At 44.8% G+C, this 13553-nt stretch overlaps 1 protein-coding gene across 2 annotated transcripts in view; it reads right to left on the bottom strand.

The window, feature by feature from the left end:
• Positions 1 to 13553, bottom strand: part of nsfa (N-ethylmaleimide-sensitive factor a) — a 41986-nt gene that overhangs the window by 3972 nt on the left and 24461 nt on the right. The window contains exons 7-20 of one of the 2 annotated variants that reach the window (XM_055223773.1): positions 11609 to 11684; positions 10900 to 11055; positions 10270 to 10469; positions 10031 to 10196; positions 9163 to 9237; positions 8273 to 8460; positions 6880 to 6975; positions 6630 to 6786; positions 6021 to 6154; positions 5771 to 5917; positions 4755 to 4889; positions 4551 to 4664; positions 4199 to 4254; positions 3981 to 4026 (exon numbers count right to left, since the gene is read on the bottom strand). In XM_055223773.1, the coding sequence (XP_055079748.1) occupies positions 3996 to 4026; positions 4199 to 4254; positions 4551 to 4664; positions 4755 to 4889; positions 5771 to 5917; positions 6021 to 6154; positions 6630 to 6786; positions 6880 to 6975; positions 8273 to 8460; positions 9163 to 9237; positions 10031 to 10196; positions 10270 to 10469; positions 10900 to 11055; positions 11609 to 11684 (1731 nt within the window). In that variant the 3' untranslated portion in view covers positions 3981 to 3995. The remainder of the gene's footprint in view (positions 1 to 3980; positions 4027 to 4198; positions 4255 to 4550; positions 4665 to 4754; positions 4890 to 5770; positions 5918 to 6020; positions 6155 to 6629; positions 6787 to 6879; positions 6976 to 8272; positions 8461 to 9162; positions 9238 to 10030; positions 10197 to 10269; positions 10470 to 10899; positions 11056 to 11608; positions 11685 to 13553) is intronic. The other variant, XM_033971586.2, reaches the window with a different exon arrangement.

Genomic DNA, 13553 nt, shown 5'->3' with positions numbered 1-13553 from the left:
TTCACTAAGCTAGATCGGGGAGGCCGTTCCTCCCAATTACGCCCCTCCAAGTGTCACTGTCGTTACCCACATGGGCGTTGAAGTCCCCCAGGAGAACAACGGAGTCCCCGGTTGGTGCACTATCTAGTACCCCTCCCAGGGACTCCAAGAAGGCCGGGTACTCCGCACTGCTGTTTGGCCCATAGGCCGACACAACTGTGAGAGACCTGTCCCCGACGCAAAGGCGCAGGGACGCGACCCTCTCGTTCACCGGAGTGAACCCCAACACGCAGCGGCTGAGCTGTGGGGCAATGAGCAAGCCCACACCAGCTCACCGCCGCTCCCCGCGGGCAACGCCAGAGAAATGGAGAGTCCAACCCCTCTCAAGAAGTTGGGTTCCAGAGCCCAAGCTGTGCGTGGAGGTGAGGCCGACTATATCTAGCCGGTAACGCTCAACCTCCCGCACAAGCTCAGGCTCCTTCCCCCCCAGCGAGGTGACATTCCACGTCCCCAGAGCTAGTCTCCATGTCCGGAGATCCGGTCGTCGAAGTCCCCGCCTTCGATTGCCGCCCGGATCTCTCTGCACCTGCCCCGCATGGCTCCTCCCGCAGGTGGTGGGTCCACGGGAGGACGGCCCCATGTCGTTCCTTCGGGCTGGGCCCGACCGGGCTCCGTGGGGAAAGGCCCGGCCACCAGGCGCTCACTGCCGAGCACCCACCCCAGGCCTGGCTCCAGGGTGGGGCCCCGGTAACGCCAGTCCGGCCTTGTTCTTTTTCTCTTCATGGGGGGCTCACTGAAGAGAGGGGCTGAGCTGTCAACTGATCACCACCTGGTGGTGAGTTGGATCCGCTGGCGGAGGAGGAAGCCAGACAGACCTGGCAGGCCCAAGCGCATTGTGAGGGTCTGCTGGGAACGTCTGGCCCTCGCCCTCTGTCAGGGGGGTCTTCAACTCCCACCTCCGGGAGAGCTTCTCCCTGATCCCGGGGGAGGTTGGAGACATGGACTCCGAGTGGGCCATGTTCTCCACCTCTATTGTCGATGCGGCCGCTCGTAGCTGTGGTCGTAAGGTCTGTGGTGCTTGTCGCGGCGGCAATCCCCGAACCCGGTGGTGGACACCGGAAGTAAGGGATGCCATCAAGCTGAAGAAGGAGTCCTATCGAGCCTTGTTGGCTCGTGGGACTCCTGAGGCAGCTGATGAGTACCGGCGGGCCAAGCGTGCGGGCAGTCACAGAGGCAAAAACTCAGGGTTGGGAGGAGTTCGGGGAGGCCATGGAGGAGGACTATCGGACGGCCTCAAAGAGATTCTGGCAAACCGTCCGACGCCTCAGGAGGGGGAAGCAGTGCTTCACCAACACTGTTTACAGTGCGGGTGGAGAGCTGCTGACCTCGACTGGGGATGTTGTCGGGTGGTGGAAGGAATACTTTGAGGATCTCCTCAATCCCACTGTCACGTCTTCCGAGGAGGAAGCAGAGACTGGGGACCCAGAGGCGGACTCGTCCATCACCCTGGCTGAAGTCACTGAGGTGGTTGGCAAGCTCCTCGGTGGCAAGGCTCCGGGGGTGGACGAGATCTGTCCTGAGTACCTCAAGTCTCTGGATGTTGTGGGGCTGTCTTGGCTGACATGTCTCTGCAACATTGCGTGGCGGTTGGGGACAGCACCTGTGGAATGGCAGACCGGGGTGGTGGTCCCTCTGTATAAGAAGAGGGACCGGAGGGTGTGTTCCAATTACAGGGGAATCACACTCCTCAGCCTTCCCGGTAAGGTCTATTCCAGGGTACTGGAGAGGAGAATCCGACCGATAGTCGAACCTCGGATCCAGGAGGAGCAGTGTGGTTTTCGTCCTGGTCGTGGAACACTGGACCAGCTCTATACTCTCCATCGGGTCCTCGAGGGCTCATGGGAGTTTGCCCAACCAGTCCACATGTGTTTTGTGGATCTGGAGAAGGCATTCGACCGTGTCCCTCATGGTGTCCTTTGGGGGGTGCTCTGGAAGTATGGCGTCCGGGGCTCTTTGCTAAGGGCTGTCCGGTCCCTGTATGACCGGAGCAGGAGCTGTGTTCGCATTGCCGGCAGTAAGTCAGACCTGTTCCCGGTGCATGTTGGACTCCGCCAGGGCTGCCCTTTGTCACCGGTTCTGTTCATTATATTTATGGACAGAATTTCTAGGCGCAGCCAGGGGCCGGAGGGGGCCTGGTGCGGGAACCACAGGATTTCATCTCTGCACTGGGGCAGTTTGCAGCCGAGTGTGAAGCGGCTGGGATGAGAATCAGCTCCTCCAAATCCGAGGCCATGTTTCTCGACCGGAAAAAGGTGGTTTGCTCTCTCCGGGTGGGTGGTGAGTCTCTGCCCCAAGTGGAGGAGTTCAAGTATCTCGGGGTCTTGTTCACGAGTGAGGGAAGGATGGAGCGGTAGATCGACAGGCGGATCGGTGCAGCGTCTGCAGTGATGCGGTCGCTGTATCGGTCCGTTGTGGTAAAGAAGGAGCTGAGCCCAAAAGCGAAGCTCTCGATTTACCGGTCAATCTACGTTCCTACCCTCACCTATGGTCATGAGCTCTGGGTAATGACCGAAAGGACAAGATCGCGGATACAAGCGGCTAAAATGGGCTTCCTCCGCAGAGTGGCCGGGCGCACCCTTAGGGATAGGGTGAGGAGCTCGGTCACACGGGAGGAGCTCGGAGTAGAGCCGCTGCTCCTACACGTTGAGAGGAACCAGCTGAGGTGGCTCGGGCATCTGCTCAGGATGCCTCCTGGACGCCTCCCTAGGGAGGTGTTCTGGGCATGTCCCACCGGGAGGAGGCCCCGGGGAAGACCCAGGACACGCTGGAGGGACTATGTCTCTCGGCTGGCCTGGGAACGCCTTGGGGTCCCACCGGAGGAGCTGGAGGACGTGTGAGGGAAGTCTGGGAGTCCCTGCTTAGACTGTTGCCCCCACGACCCGGCCCCGGATAAGCGGAAGAAAATGGATGGATGGATGGATGGCTTTCACTAGATCTAAGAGAGCTAAAAAAACAGGACAACACGGAATCTGAACCGAGAAGAAAAGGTGTTACCATTCCTTACATAGCAGGTGTGTCGGAAAAACTTCAGAGAATTTTCAGACAGTACAAGATTACTGTCTTTGTCAAACCCACAAACACTTTAAGACAAAAACTGGTCCATTCTAAGGACAAAACCCTGAACCATAAATAAAGTAATGTGGTCTACTCCATTCAGTGTAGTGAAGAGTGCAGTGAGCGTTACATTGGAGAAACTAAATAGCTACTCCATAAGAGGAAGTATCAACACAGACGGGAGAGTTCCTCTGGACCCCAGTCGGCTGTACATCTCCATCTCAAAGCCACTAACCACTCCTTTGAAGATAGTGAAGTTCCGATCTTAGCCAGAGAAAAGGAATGGTTTTAGAGGGGAGTTAAAGAAGCTATTTTTGTTAGGAAAGAGAGTCCTTCCTTAAACAGGAATGGGGCCTGAGACATAATCTCTCCCCCATCTACAACACGAGAAGACCCGGAACAATGAGAACAATAGCAGGGTCGTTAAGGGCTGAATAGAGTAGTCTCAGCTGAAACAATAGATGTTTACAGTTTCAGTGTAGTTAGCCCCTCCCTTCATATAGATATAAGACAGTGGCCACCAGCAATCTGACCAGAACTGAATGAGCAGCAAAACATGAGCAGCAAAACATCTTCACTCTTACAACGATTTGTCCAGTTGACAGATTTAAACTTCATCTTTTGCTATGGATAAGACTTGGACGACTGAAGGATTACACAGACATCTTGACAATTATATAGACAAATTATATCAAAGTGTGATATTTTTGTTGAATGTCATAAGAGAAATAGTCCCTTACAGCTAATGACTGTGGGAAATTTTAATACCAAAATGCACCACAAACACGAAACAAACACACACACAATTCAAAAAAGATAAAAGATTATCTATGGTGCTGCTACCACTAGCCTCTACCCACTAGCCTTCCTCCAACTGTTGACCTTACCCGCACAATTGCTGCTTAAATACGGATCTGATCGCCATCATTCAACCTGGTAATTACAACATACATAAACAGCTCAATATGTATCTCACAAATACATATGCTGTCAACAATGTAGTATGGCATTCCGGACAATGAAAAATGGCAATTGATAATGTGATACCGAACAATAGCATATAAGCTGTATATAATACTACTGTAATAACAAATGTAATACTCACGCGCCCTCATCTCGCAGCAAAGAAAGGAACTTGGTAACTCTGTAATCGGGTTCCATCTAAAAACAAAATAGAAAACTGATGTCTCTGTACTAACAGAAAATTATTTAAAGCTGTTACCCCTATTCATTCAATTCTAGAGTCTTGCAAATGTCTAATCTAGTCAACACATAACAGTAGCAGCAATGTGATAGATTTCTGTATGTAAACATAAAAAAGAATAATATTAAGTATTAGTAGGCTAACAAATATAGCACGCTGAACAGTAAGTTCAACAAGTAAAATTATAATGTTTTGACCACAATATAATGTAAATCTATTGGTGGGTAGTTTATGTGGTTTCTGTGATCCATACCTGTAGGGACATCTCAATGAAGACAAGCAGTTTCTTGATTCCGATCCAGACCCTCTTTCCTTTGAGCTGATGAGCTATGCTGGCGCGCTCCTTGTCCGAGAAACTTCCCAGCAACTACAACATCAACATCAAGAAATACGGACAAAACAGGTCATGATGTCTTTAATCAGACGTGAATGAAGGTCTATAAGGCTGTGGGAATACCTCGAGAGCATCCACTAGTTGCTCTCCTGTAGAAATATTGGGGATGTGGATAGTGGTGCTGAAGGCATCTAACATCTCCATCTCCTGTAGCACGTCCTTTCTGCTGGTGGTGCCGATAATAAGCAACTTCCGTCCCTGCACTCACAAGAAATTCACCTTTTAGAATGCATCCTTCACTACTGCTATGAACTTAGAAATGAGTAATGCTGTGACATGTTATGAAATCTCAGGTTAGACAACAGTTCATAATAAAAGTTGCCACAAGTAATGTTTGCCATATATAGCAAGCTATATTTATAAAAGTAATAATAATAATAATAATAATAGTAAGAATAATCCAAAGTATGACCAAAACACGTTTGACCTTTGACGTTTGATAAACACTTGCTCCTCCCTTTTCCATTGCTCTAAAATGAAAAAGCGCAAAACGCAGAGAGAATTTCCCAGTGGACTACACTGTAAAACGAAATGCCTGAAAAGCTGCTGATGGTGCAGCAACTTCCAAAAGGATCCAATATGGCTTAGTATAAAGTCAGATTTTGAATACACTTTAATCTGCCAATCTGCCAGCTTTGGGTTCTCTACAGGTGCAGGGTTTGAACATAAATGATCACACATACTCTCATACAGAACAAAATGTCTTTAAATAATTGCAAGTTGTATCACAAATGCTAATTTTAGTGGTCACTTGAATTAGAATTGTAATGTGCATTCACTAGCTACTATACTCTTGTACAACTGTGAATCACGGTTTAAACATTTATTCATGTAAATATATTCAAGATAACCCTGCTGAAGAGATCTGTCTCTGTGCTGAAGGAGTATTGTTAACAAGCTTCATCAGTAGACTGCACAAAATGTAAGTATTGTGCATTTGAGTAGAACTATCGGTGGACTTTATGCTTTTTTACACTTCATCAGGTCTATATTAGGTTATAGTGTGTTTGTGTGAATTATTGTAATCATCTTGATGTTTTTTAATTGCAATGCAAGCTGAGTGAACAGTGTGTTCTTGCCTTGGGCGGGGGCTTCTTGAGCAGTACCAGCAGGGCCTGGAGCACCAGGTTGGAGAAGCGTGGGCCGATGGGGACATAGTCAAGGAGACGTTCAATGTCATCCACCACCACACAACTGAGCTGTGACTTATAGGCATCATCAAAGACCTGTGTTCAGCAGTGAGTTACAAGCAAGGAGAAAATACATGCAATTAAAACAGGTATGCGACAAAGTACTCTGAATGCGAATGGGTTGTTCAGCCAGACTAACCTTTTTGATTGCCTGGCACTTGGAAATCTCAGAGAATCCAATCATCTTGTCTGGGGAGCAGATCTTAATGAAGGGGAACTGGGAGTCCTCTGCAATCTTAGCTGCCAAAGCTGTTTTGCCGCTGTGTGGTGGACCTGTGTGTGTCAACAGAAAAGACATTAATTAGTGTCATCAAGTGTTGATTCTATAGGTGTAGCAAGTCAATAAAATGGGAACATCAATATAACCTGTCAATGCAGTAAAAAGAACTTGTCACTTTGTTACATGTTTTGTATTTATGTAATAGCATGAAAAAATGTATAGCCTCTCATGAGCACAACTGGAACACAGCTTATTATATAATAATTATTCAAGTGTCTGTTGATGGAGTAGCAAGTCTTTTATAAATGAAGTAATGATAGAACAACCTAATTGCAGTGATGATAGTAGATGTAGTATCTTTAGTTGCTGTAGGCCACAGTAGTAAAGTTCTAGATGCAGTTGGAGTTTTTGCATGGAACAGTAAGTTTCAAAATTTGTAATAAATAGTTAGTTTCAGCAGAGTGGGGAAGTTTATCCAAACAACAATTTCAGAGTGACTTGTGGTGTAGGTACATAAGTGATACTCACCCTCCAATAACACAGCAACCAGTGGTGTGCGGTCACTGTTTTTGGTCTGCTGCACGAGCAGCTCCCCATCATCTAGGACATGAGTGACTGGATCACCCCATTTGATGATGCCGTTCATGACGTAGCTGGAGTAGTCCTCCTGGTTGGTTCCAAAGGCCTAAAAAACACCAACATAACTATTAATGGTTGTTGCCGGTGGTTATCAGAGCCTATAAAATAAAAAAAGAAATAATAAAAAAAAGATACATACAGGTTTGATGTCATTGTTGAGTGATCCAAAGAAGTCAGCTCTTGTAACCAGCAGCTTTTCTGCCCTCTCCATGTCTACTTCTACTGTGGATGTGGCCTGATAAAAACACAAAAGTAAATTACAAACAAATATAGATATTATGCAGATGACATTCAGTATTTTAACTACTATATAACACAACTTTACAATCTGGTAGTTATTGTGCATGTGTGTACTAAGTTGGATGATTGCTTAAGTGATCACTATGAATGTAAGTAACCTTTTTGTGTTCCTCTTAAAATGTAGGTACAATTACAAGGCTATTTTATTTAGTTACTTGAGCAGGGTCACTAATGCCACATCCCCCACTGAGGTTAAAGGGGATTAACTTAAGTAGTTATAATAATAATAATGCCTTGCACTTGTAAAGCGCTTTAAAGGCCTGTTGAAGTCTCTCAAAGTGCTACACTGTAGTCATTATTCATTCACACCACCACCAATCACTTATGCACACATCACTTTTATACTAGGCAAGTGGATGGAGTGTCTTGCCTAAGGACACAAAGACAGAGCTCAATCCTCCAACTTTGGGGTTTGAAGATCACTGTTCCAACCACTGAACCACTGTCACACCATAGTAGTTATTTGAGTAGTTATTCATCACTAAATACTATATACAGTCCACACTCACCAGTCCTTACAATTAGGTTGCACTAGTAATATATTACCAATGAACAGAATTAGCGTATTATAACATCATTATTTATTAAGACAACGAAATGTGTGCAAATACACATAAAATATCAACACAGCAAAAGTTTATTCTACATTATTTTGTATTCTTGTTTTAAACTTGGAGGTCAAGAAAAATGAATTAGCCCTAATACAAAGGTCTGAATTAGAAATGGGTGGTTAAAAGGCATAGATAATAACAAACACATAAAAAGAATTGGCCATGTCAGTCCACTCCACATCCTAGGGCAGTTTAATGTTCACCCTGTTGATTTTCCTTGAGCCAGTTCTTAAGTTTTGTGGAAAAAATTCTAATGCCTGACTATGACTTCAGCTCCAGTGGCAAAGAGTTCCACAAGTGTGAAGCTTTTACTGAGAACGCTCACTGACCCAGAGCCGCCCAGCACCTTTTGGCTCTGCAGTTCCCACTTATTCAAGCTCCTGACACCTTTGTCATTATATTTTTGAATCAATTCACACATTACACCAGTAGCACTTACTTGGTATTAGAACAAAAGAAAAATCACTGGTATCACCCCTCACTAGTTTAAACTGTCCAGAATCTCCATGAACCTCTCTTAGAGGAGGTTTTAGAGGCAGACAGTCTCTGGAACAGCAACACAAGCTTCCTCATACCATAGATTTCATCAGAGGTGCCAATACCAGTGAATGGCATACAGACCTTAATATGTCGGTTCATTGCAGTTGACTGGGCTGCTCGGACCAGGCCCTCTAGCTCGGCACCACTGTAGTTCTTGGTCTCTGTTGCCAGCTCCTTGACATCCACATCTGGGGCCAGCAAGTTAAAGCTTCTCATCTTATTTGTGTGAATGGTCAAGATCTGCACACGGCCCTTCTCATCAGGCAGACCTAAGGATCAAAATAAAACATTACCATCAGGTGTATAGAGTATATACCAGAATGGTGTCATTTCCTGCAGCTTAATTGAAATGGCAAATAGTGAATTAAATTCATACATGTTTCTTCCACCACGTTGCACAATCTTTTTTTCTGATGGTAGATCTAGCTCATTCCCAATGCATAGACTCTATTTTCATTTATGTGCAAAGCTGTAAATGATGTGCTGTATTCATTTTCCAAGGTGACTTTCGGGGAACTCTGCAGCTTAATATTGAGATTGCTTGAGTAGGCAGTCCCAAGAAAACCTTGCTCAGCAAAACACAGCACTTTCCCAACTATAATCAGTTCAACTCTGAGGTGGAAGTAATTTCTCTCTGCCGTGTTTTGTCTCCCCTGCATTGGCTGTTTTGACTTTATCTTGATAAGAAACACATGGATAGTGCAAGGGTATTATGTTATGGCAGAATATGCACACAGGAAAGCAGGATAATCTGTATTGGTGGCCAACCAGGAAAATATGATGTGAAAGTTAATAAAGGCTGGATCTAATAAATGCAAGCTGACATTTGGTTAATCCGCTGAAATGTCATCACAGACTTATGTTTGCATATGGTTATTATGTTCCTGGCTGCTGCAGCTTGTTTTTATGATGATAATGCAACAGATTTAGGTTGAAATTTAAAGCACTCTGAAAAAACTTGTGAAACTTACCAATTTCCATTTTGACTTCAAACCTGCCAGGCCTCATCAGGGCGTCATCAATCAGGTCAGGTCTGTTGGTCATGCCTGTGCACACACGAGCGCACAAGCATTAGAGCAGTGACACAAACCTTTTAGTTAGTTAGTTATTACAATGTTCTTATAGGCCCTTTCCACTACTGTTCCAGTCCTACTTTCTGTAGGACTCATAGTTACTCATAGTTATTTAGTATGTATGGAAAAATGCATTCTTGACTGGCTTAATGTTATATACAATTACAATTTGCATGGTGTCTGTAGATATAAATGCATTAGTCTTATAGATATAGCACTTTTCCAAATGCTCAAACTTGGGTTTACAATATTTATTCATTCATTACCCCCACAGCTGCCCTGAGGTAGACTGACAAAAGTGCCAAACACCACTTACATGGCTCACTCACGCACCACATTCATTCAAGGCAAGGTGGGTGAAGTGCCTTGCTGAAGGACAGGATAGTCTGCATTAGAGCCACTGTTGCTCTTTTGTGGCACCTAGTATTCCCAGCAGCCTCCTATCCAAGTACTAATCAGGCTCAACCCGGTTTTCTTCCGAGAACAGACAAAATCAGGGCTTGACAAGGAGGTTTGACCATATACTGGGAAGGTTGGCAATTTGAATCCCACTCTAGTCAGTTTATGCTTTGTTTTCTTAGACAAGACACTGCCCTGCCTACTTAGCTTGCATGGATGTATTCTGGTGAACGTGTGTAAGTGAGAGAGAGCAAGTGAGCGAGAGATTGGTGGAAGTGAGATTAGGCCATTTTTAAGATAGTTACTTAGCATTTTTGGTTAGCATTCGGAGGTGATATTAGTAGTGTATGACTTATGTCTCACTGACCAATAACCAGGATGTTGTTGAGCTGCTCCACGCCATCGATCTTAGACAGCAGCTGGTTGACTACAGTGTCATGGACTCCCGTACTGCTTGCCCCAGTGCCTCTCTGTTTGCAGATAGCATCCAACTCATCAAAGATAATGATGTGAAGACCACTGTTCGCTCCCAGCTGCAGACAAGACCAGACATTATTCTCTCCTATTGTGTTACATTACCTCGCAGACAGGGAGCAGTATTCTCACCCTCTTCTGCTCCTCCTCAGCGTCAGCGAACAATTTGCGGATGTTGGCTTCAGACTCGCCCACATACTTGTTGAGGATTTCAGGACCGTTGACCACTTTGGGTTCTCGGGCATTGAGCATCTTACCGATCTGCCTGGCCATCAGTGTTTTACCACAACCAGGAGGGCCAAAAAGCAAGATACCCTTCACATGTTTACAGCCTGCAACACACAGGGGAGACACTAATAATGGCCAGATAACTGCAGTTGCAAAGTATATAATATAGTGCATGATGACTCTCTATTAATGTATTGATCTCCAAAATGGTTATCAATCAGTCAGCTTGGACCAAACTAAGTCTTTGTGTAGTCATTGAAAAGTACTACATCAGCATCAGAAAAAAACATTAATTGTGCATTATAGTATCTTTCTGTATTTAACATCAATGGTTCACAATTCTGTTTATTAAGATATATAGGGGTATACAATTGCATCTTAAAAACGTTTGAGTCAGTTGTTTTGCTGTATCTTAGTCTCTGTAATAAATTATGAAAAATTATAATAAAAGATTGAATATTTCTTAAAGTGAGAGAATATTGTTAACTGAAGCTGGAAGAAAGATATGGAAAAGTGAGTACAGTGAAGCCATACCCATCTGTTCGACAATGTCTGGAGGGAAAACTCTAGATGCAAATGCTCTGCGGAAAATGTCGGAAAACTCCTTATCCAAACCACCAATGCCCATCTTCTCAAAGTTCCAGTCAGGGTTAATGATCGTCTGTCGGGCCTCTTTAGTCTTGGCTTTTCCTGTAAAAAAAAACAACGAAAAAACAAAAAAAGGATATATATAAAAAATACCAAAAATTATACATACATACATACATACATATATATATATATATATATATATATATATATATATATACACACACACACACACACACACACACATACATAATGGTGGTTATCGAATAAAATGAATGAAAATATAGTGCTGACAGATGTGGACATAAAAATATATTCTCTACAAGAATAATTGCATTTAATTTAAAAAGTCTAATGTGCAGTTACTATTTTGATGTAGTATACCAAAATCTAAACCATTAACAGTTTACATTCTGAACAAAATAATATCAAAGATTGTTTCACACTGGAAACATGGAACAATTTGGAAACTCATCCATGTTATGATACTGCCATCTAGTGGTGATACGCTGCATAAATATATAAAATCTGGAAAATGTTTGAAAGCCAAATGAAAATGTCTTTGTATGTTTTTTATGAACAGATGGAAATATAATAAATATAATCCAGTACAATTATATTTTACAGTGCAATTACAGCACATTTTTTAGCATACCGACTAGAGTTAGAGATGAGTTTTCTGCCTTCTCAAAGATCACTTGACTGTTGCCCACCATCAGCCCCACATCAATCTGAGAGGAAAAAAACAGAAAGTTAATATTGCAAATCTTCACCTATCTACATCCAAGCTTTTATTGGAATACAGCCTTAAGAGTTCTGTTTGAGTATAGACATATGGAAAGAATACATGAGCATGGTTTTCCAAGCTGATGTAGTTATGTGTCAAGATCCCAGCCTGTCCTGACTTTTTTGTACTGTTTTTCCTCTCCGTTCTGTGTCAGAGCCTGGAGCTGGGTGGAGACACTCCAGCTTGTTAATCAAGCTGCACCTGGGGGAGGACAAAGGGACCCAGGACCTGACACTCAGCGCCAGATCGTTCGCATATCCACTGTGGTATAGTTCTGCTTGGCTCTATCTCATGTTTTGCATTTGTTACCTTTTTCTAAGTTGGATGTTTTTTGCTCCTCATCAGGTCCCACTCCCTGGACCCGGTGAGCTCATCTGCCTCTGACCCAGCTCTCCACACCCTGTACAAATCTCACACCCTCCGACCCAGTTCACTTCGACTGGTATGGATTACCTCGTCTCTGACCCCGCTGCCCATGATCCGCCCAAGTACTACTGCAAACAACTCCGCTCTCAACTGTCTAATCCATCTACCTTCATTTGCACATTTCATTCTGTAAATAAACATTGTTAAACTTTTCCTTGAGTTCTGTATCTTTGGTCCCCCTGTCAGTCGACAGAACGATCTGGTCAGCATGGACCAATCAGACTCGGGGCGGGATCAAACGCTACACCGGGCGTTCTCGCATCACGGAGTAATCATCCGGCAACACAAACAAACTATCAGGACTCTGCCCAAATGTAACCACACTTTGACTGAGACGCTGCAAAGATACGGTACATGTTTAGATTATTGAGGGGGAGAGCACTCCAGTGGGCAGAGGCTAAATTTTTTAACACTGCGTTGGACTATGTGACATTTGATGGTTTTGTGGGAGAATTTAAACTAATTTTTGATCACTTGAACTATCAAGCTGACTCTCCGCCTATTAAGTCTAGTTCAGGGATCCAGGTCTGTCGCAGATTACACCATTGAGTTCTGCACATTGGTGGCGAAGGTGGATTGGACTGACAGTGCGCTAAAGGCTGTCTTCGTGGAAGGACTAAGTGAGAAATTAAATGATGAACTGGTTTCTCGAGATGACCCACCTGACCTAAAATTTTTGATTTCCCAAGTGAACCAAACTGACAATCGCCTGCAGAGGCACCAGAGGGAGAGACACCGCTCGCCAGCCCGGGTCATGAACCGCCTGCCCCTCTTCCACGAGTCAATCTGCCACCAACGACACTCCCTGAGGAGCCAATGCAGCTGGGTCGAGCGCACCTGACTGCAGAGGAGCATCTGTGACGCCGCCAGGCCGGTGAGTGCCTGTATTGTGGAAGGACTGGGAGTACTGGTGAGTCAGCAACACATCCCAAAGAAGAAACATAATAGACTTCAGCTCAATGCTACCTTGTGCATTAGAACTGTCACTCTACCCGTCTTGGCCCTCATTGACTCAGGAGCGGAGGAAGACTTTCTAGACCAGCAGGTGGCCGCACAGTTGGGAGTAAGGTTGGAGCCACTTGAACAACCACTCGCAGCCCTGGCTCTTAATGGGAGGCTACTGGCCAGGGTTAAACATATCACCAAGCTGGTTACTTTAGTCTTGTCTGGTAATCACCATAAAACCAGGCGCTTCTATGTCATTTCTGCTCCCACTACACTGCTTATTCTGGAGCACCCCTGGCTGGTAACTCACAATCCCATAATTGACTAGGCTAGGGGAAAGGTGTCGGAGTGGAGTCCCTTTTGTCATGCGAACTGCCTACAATCTGAACTGCCTACAAAAACTCATAATCCAGTCACCCTCCGGACAAGCCGGACCTCTCCT

The sequence above is a fragment of the Periophthalmus magnuspinnatus genome, chromosome 8 (genome assembly GCF_009829125.3).
Source record: "Periophthalmus magnuspinnatus isolate fPerMag1 chromosome 8, fPerMag1.2.pri, whole genome shotgun sequence".
In the NCBI taxonomy this organism is placed as follows: Eukaryota; Metazoa; Chordata; class Actinopteri; order Gobiiformes; family Gobiidae; genus Periophthalmus; species Periophthalmus magnuspinnatus.
Note: the sequence above shows the minus strand (reverse complement) of the source record. Positions and strands in the feature narration are given on the sequence as shown.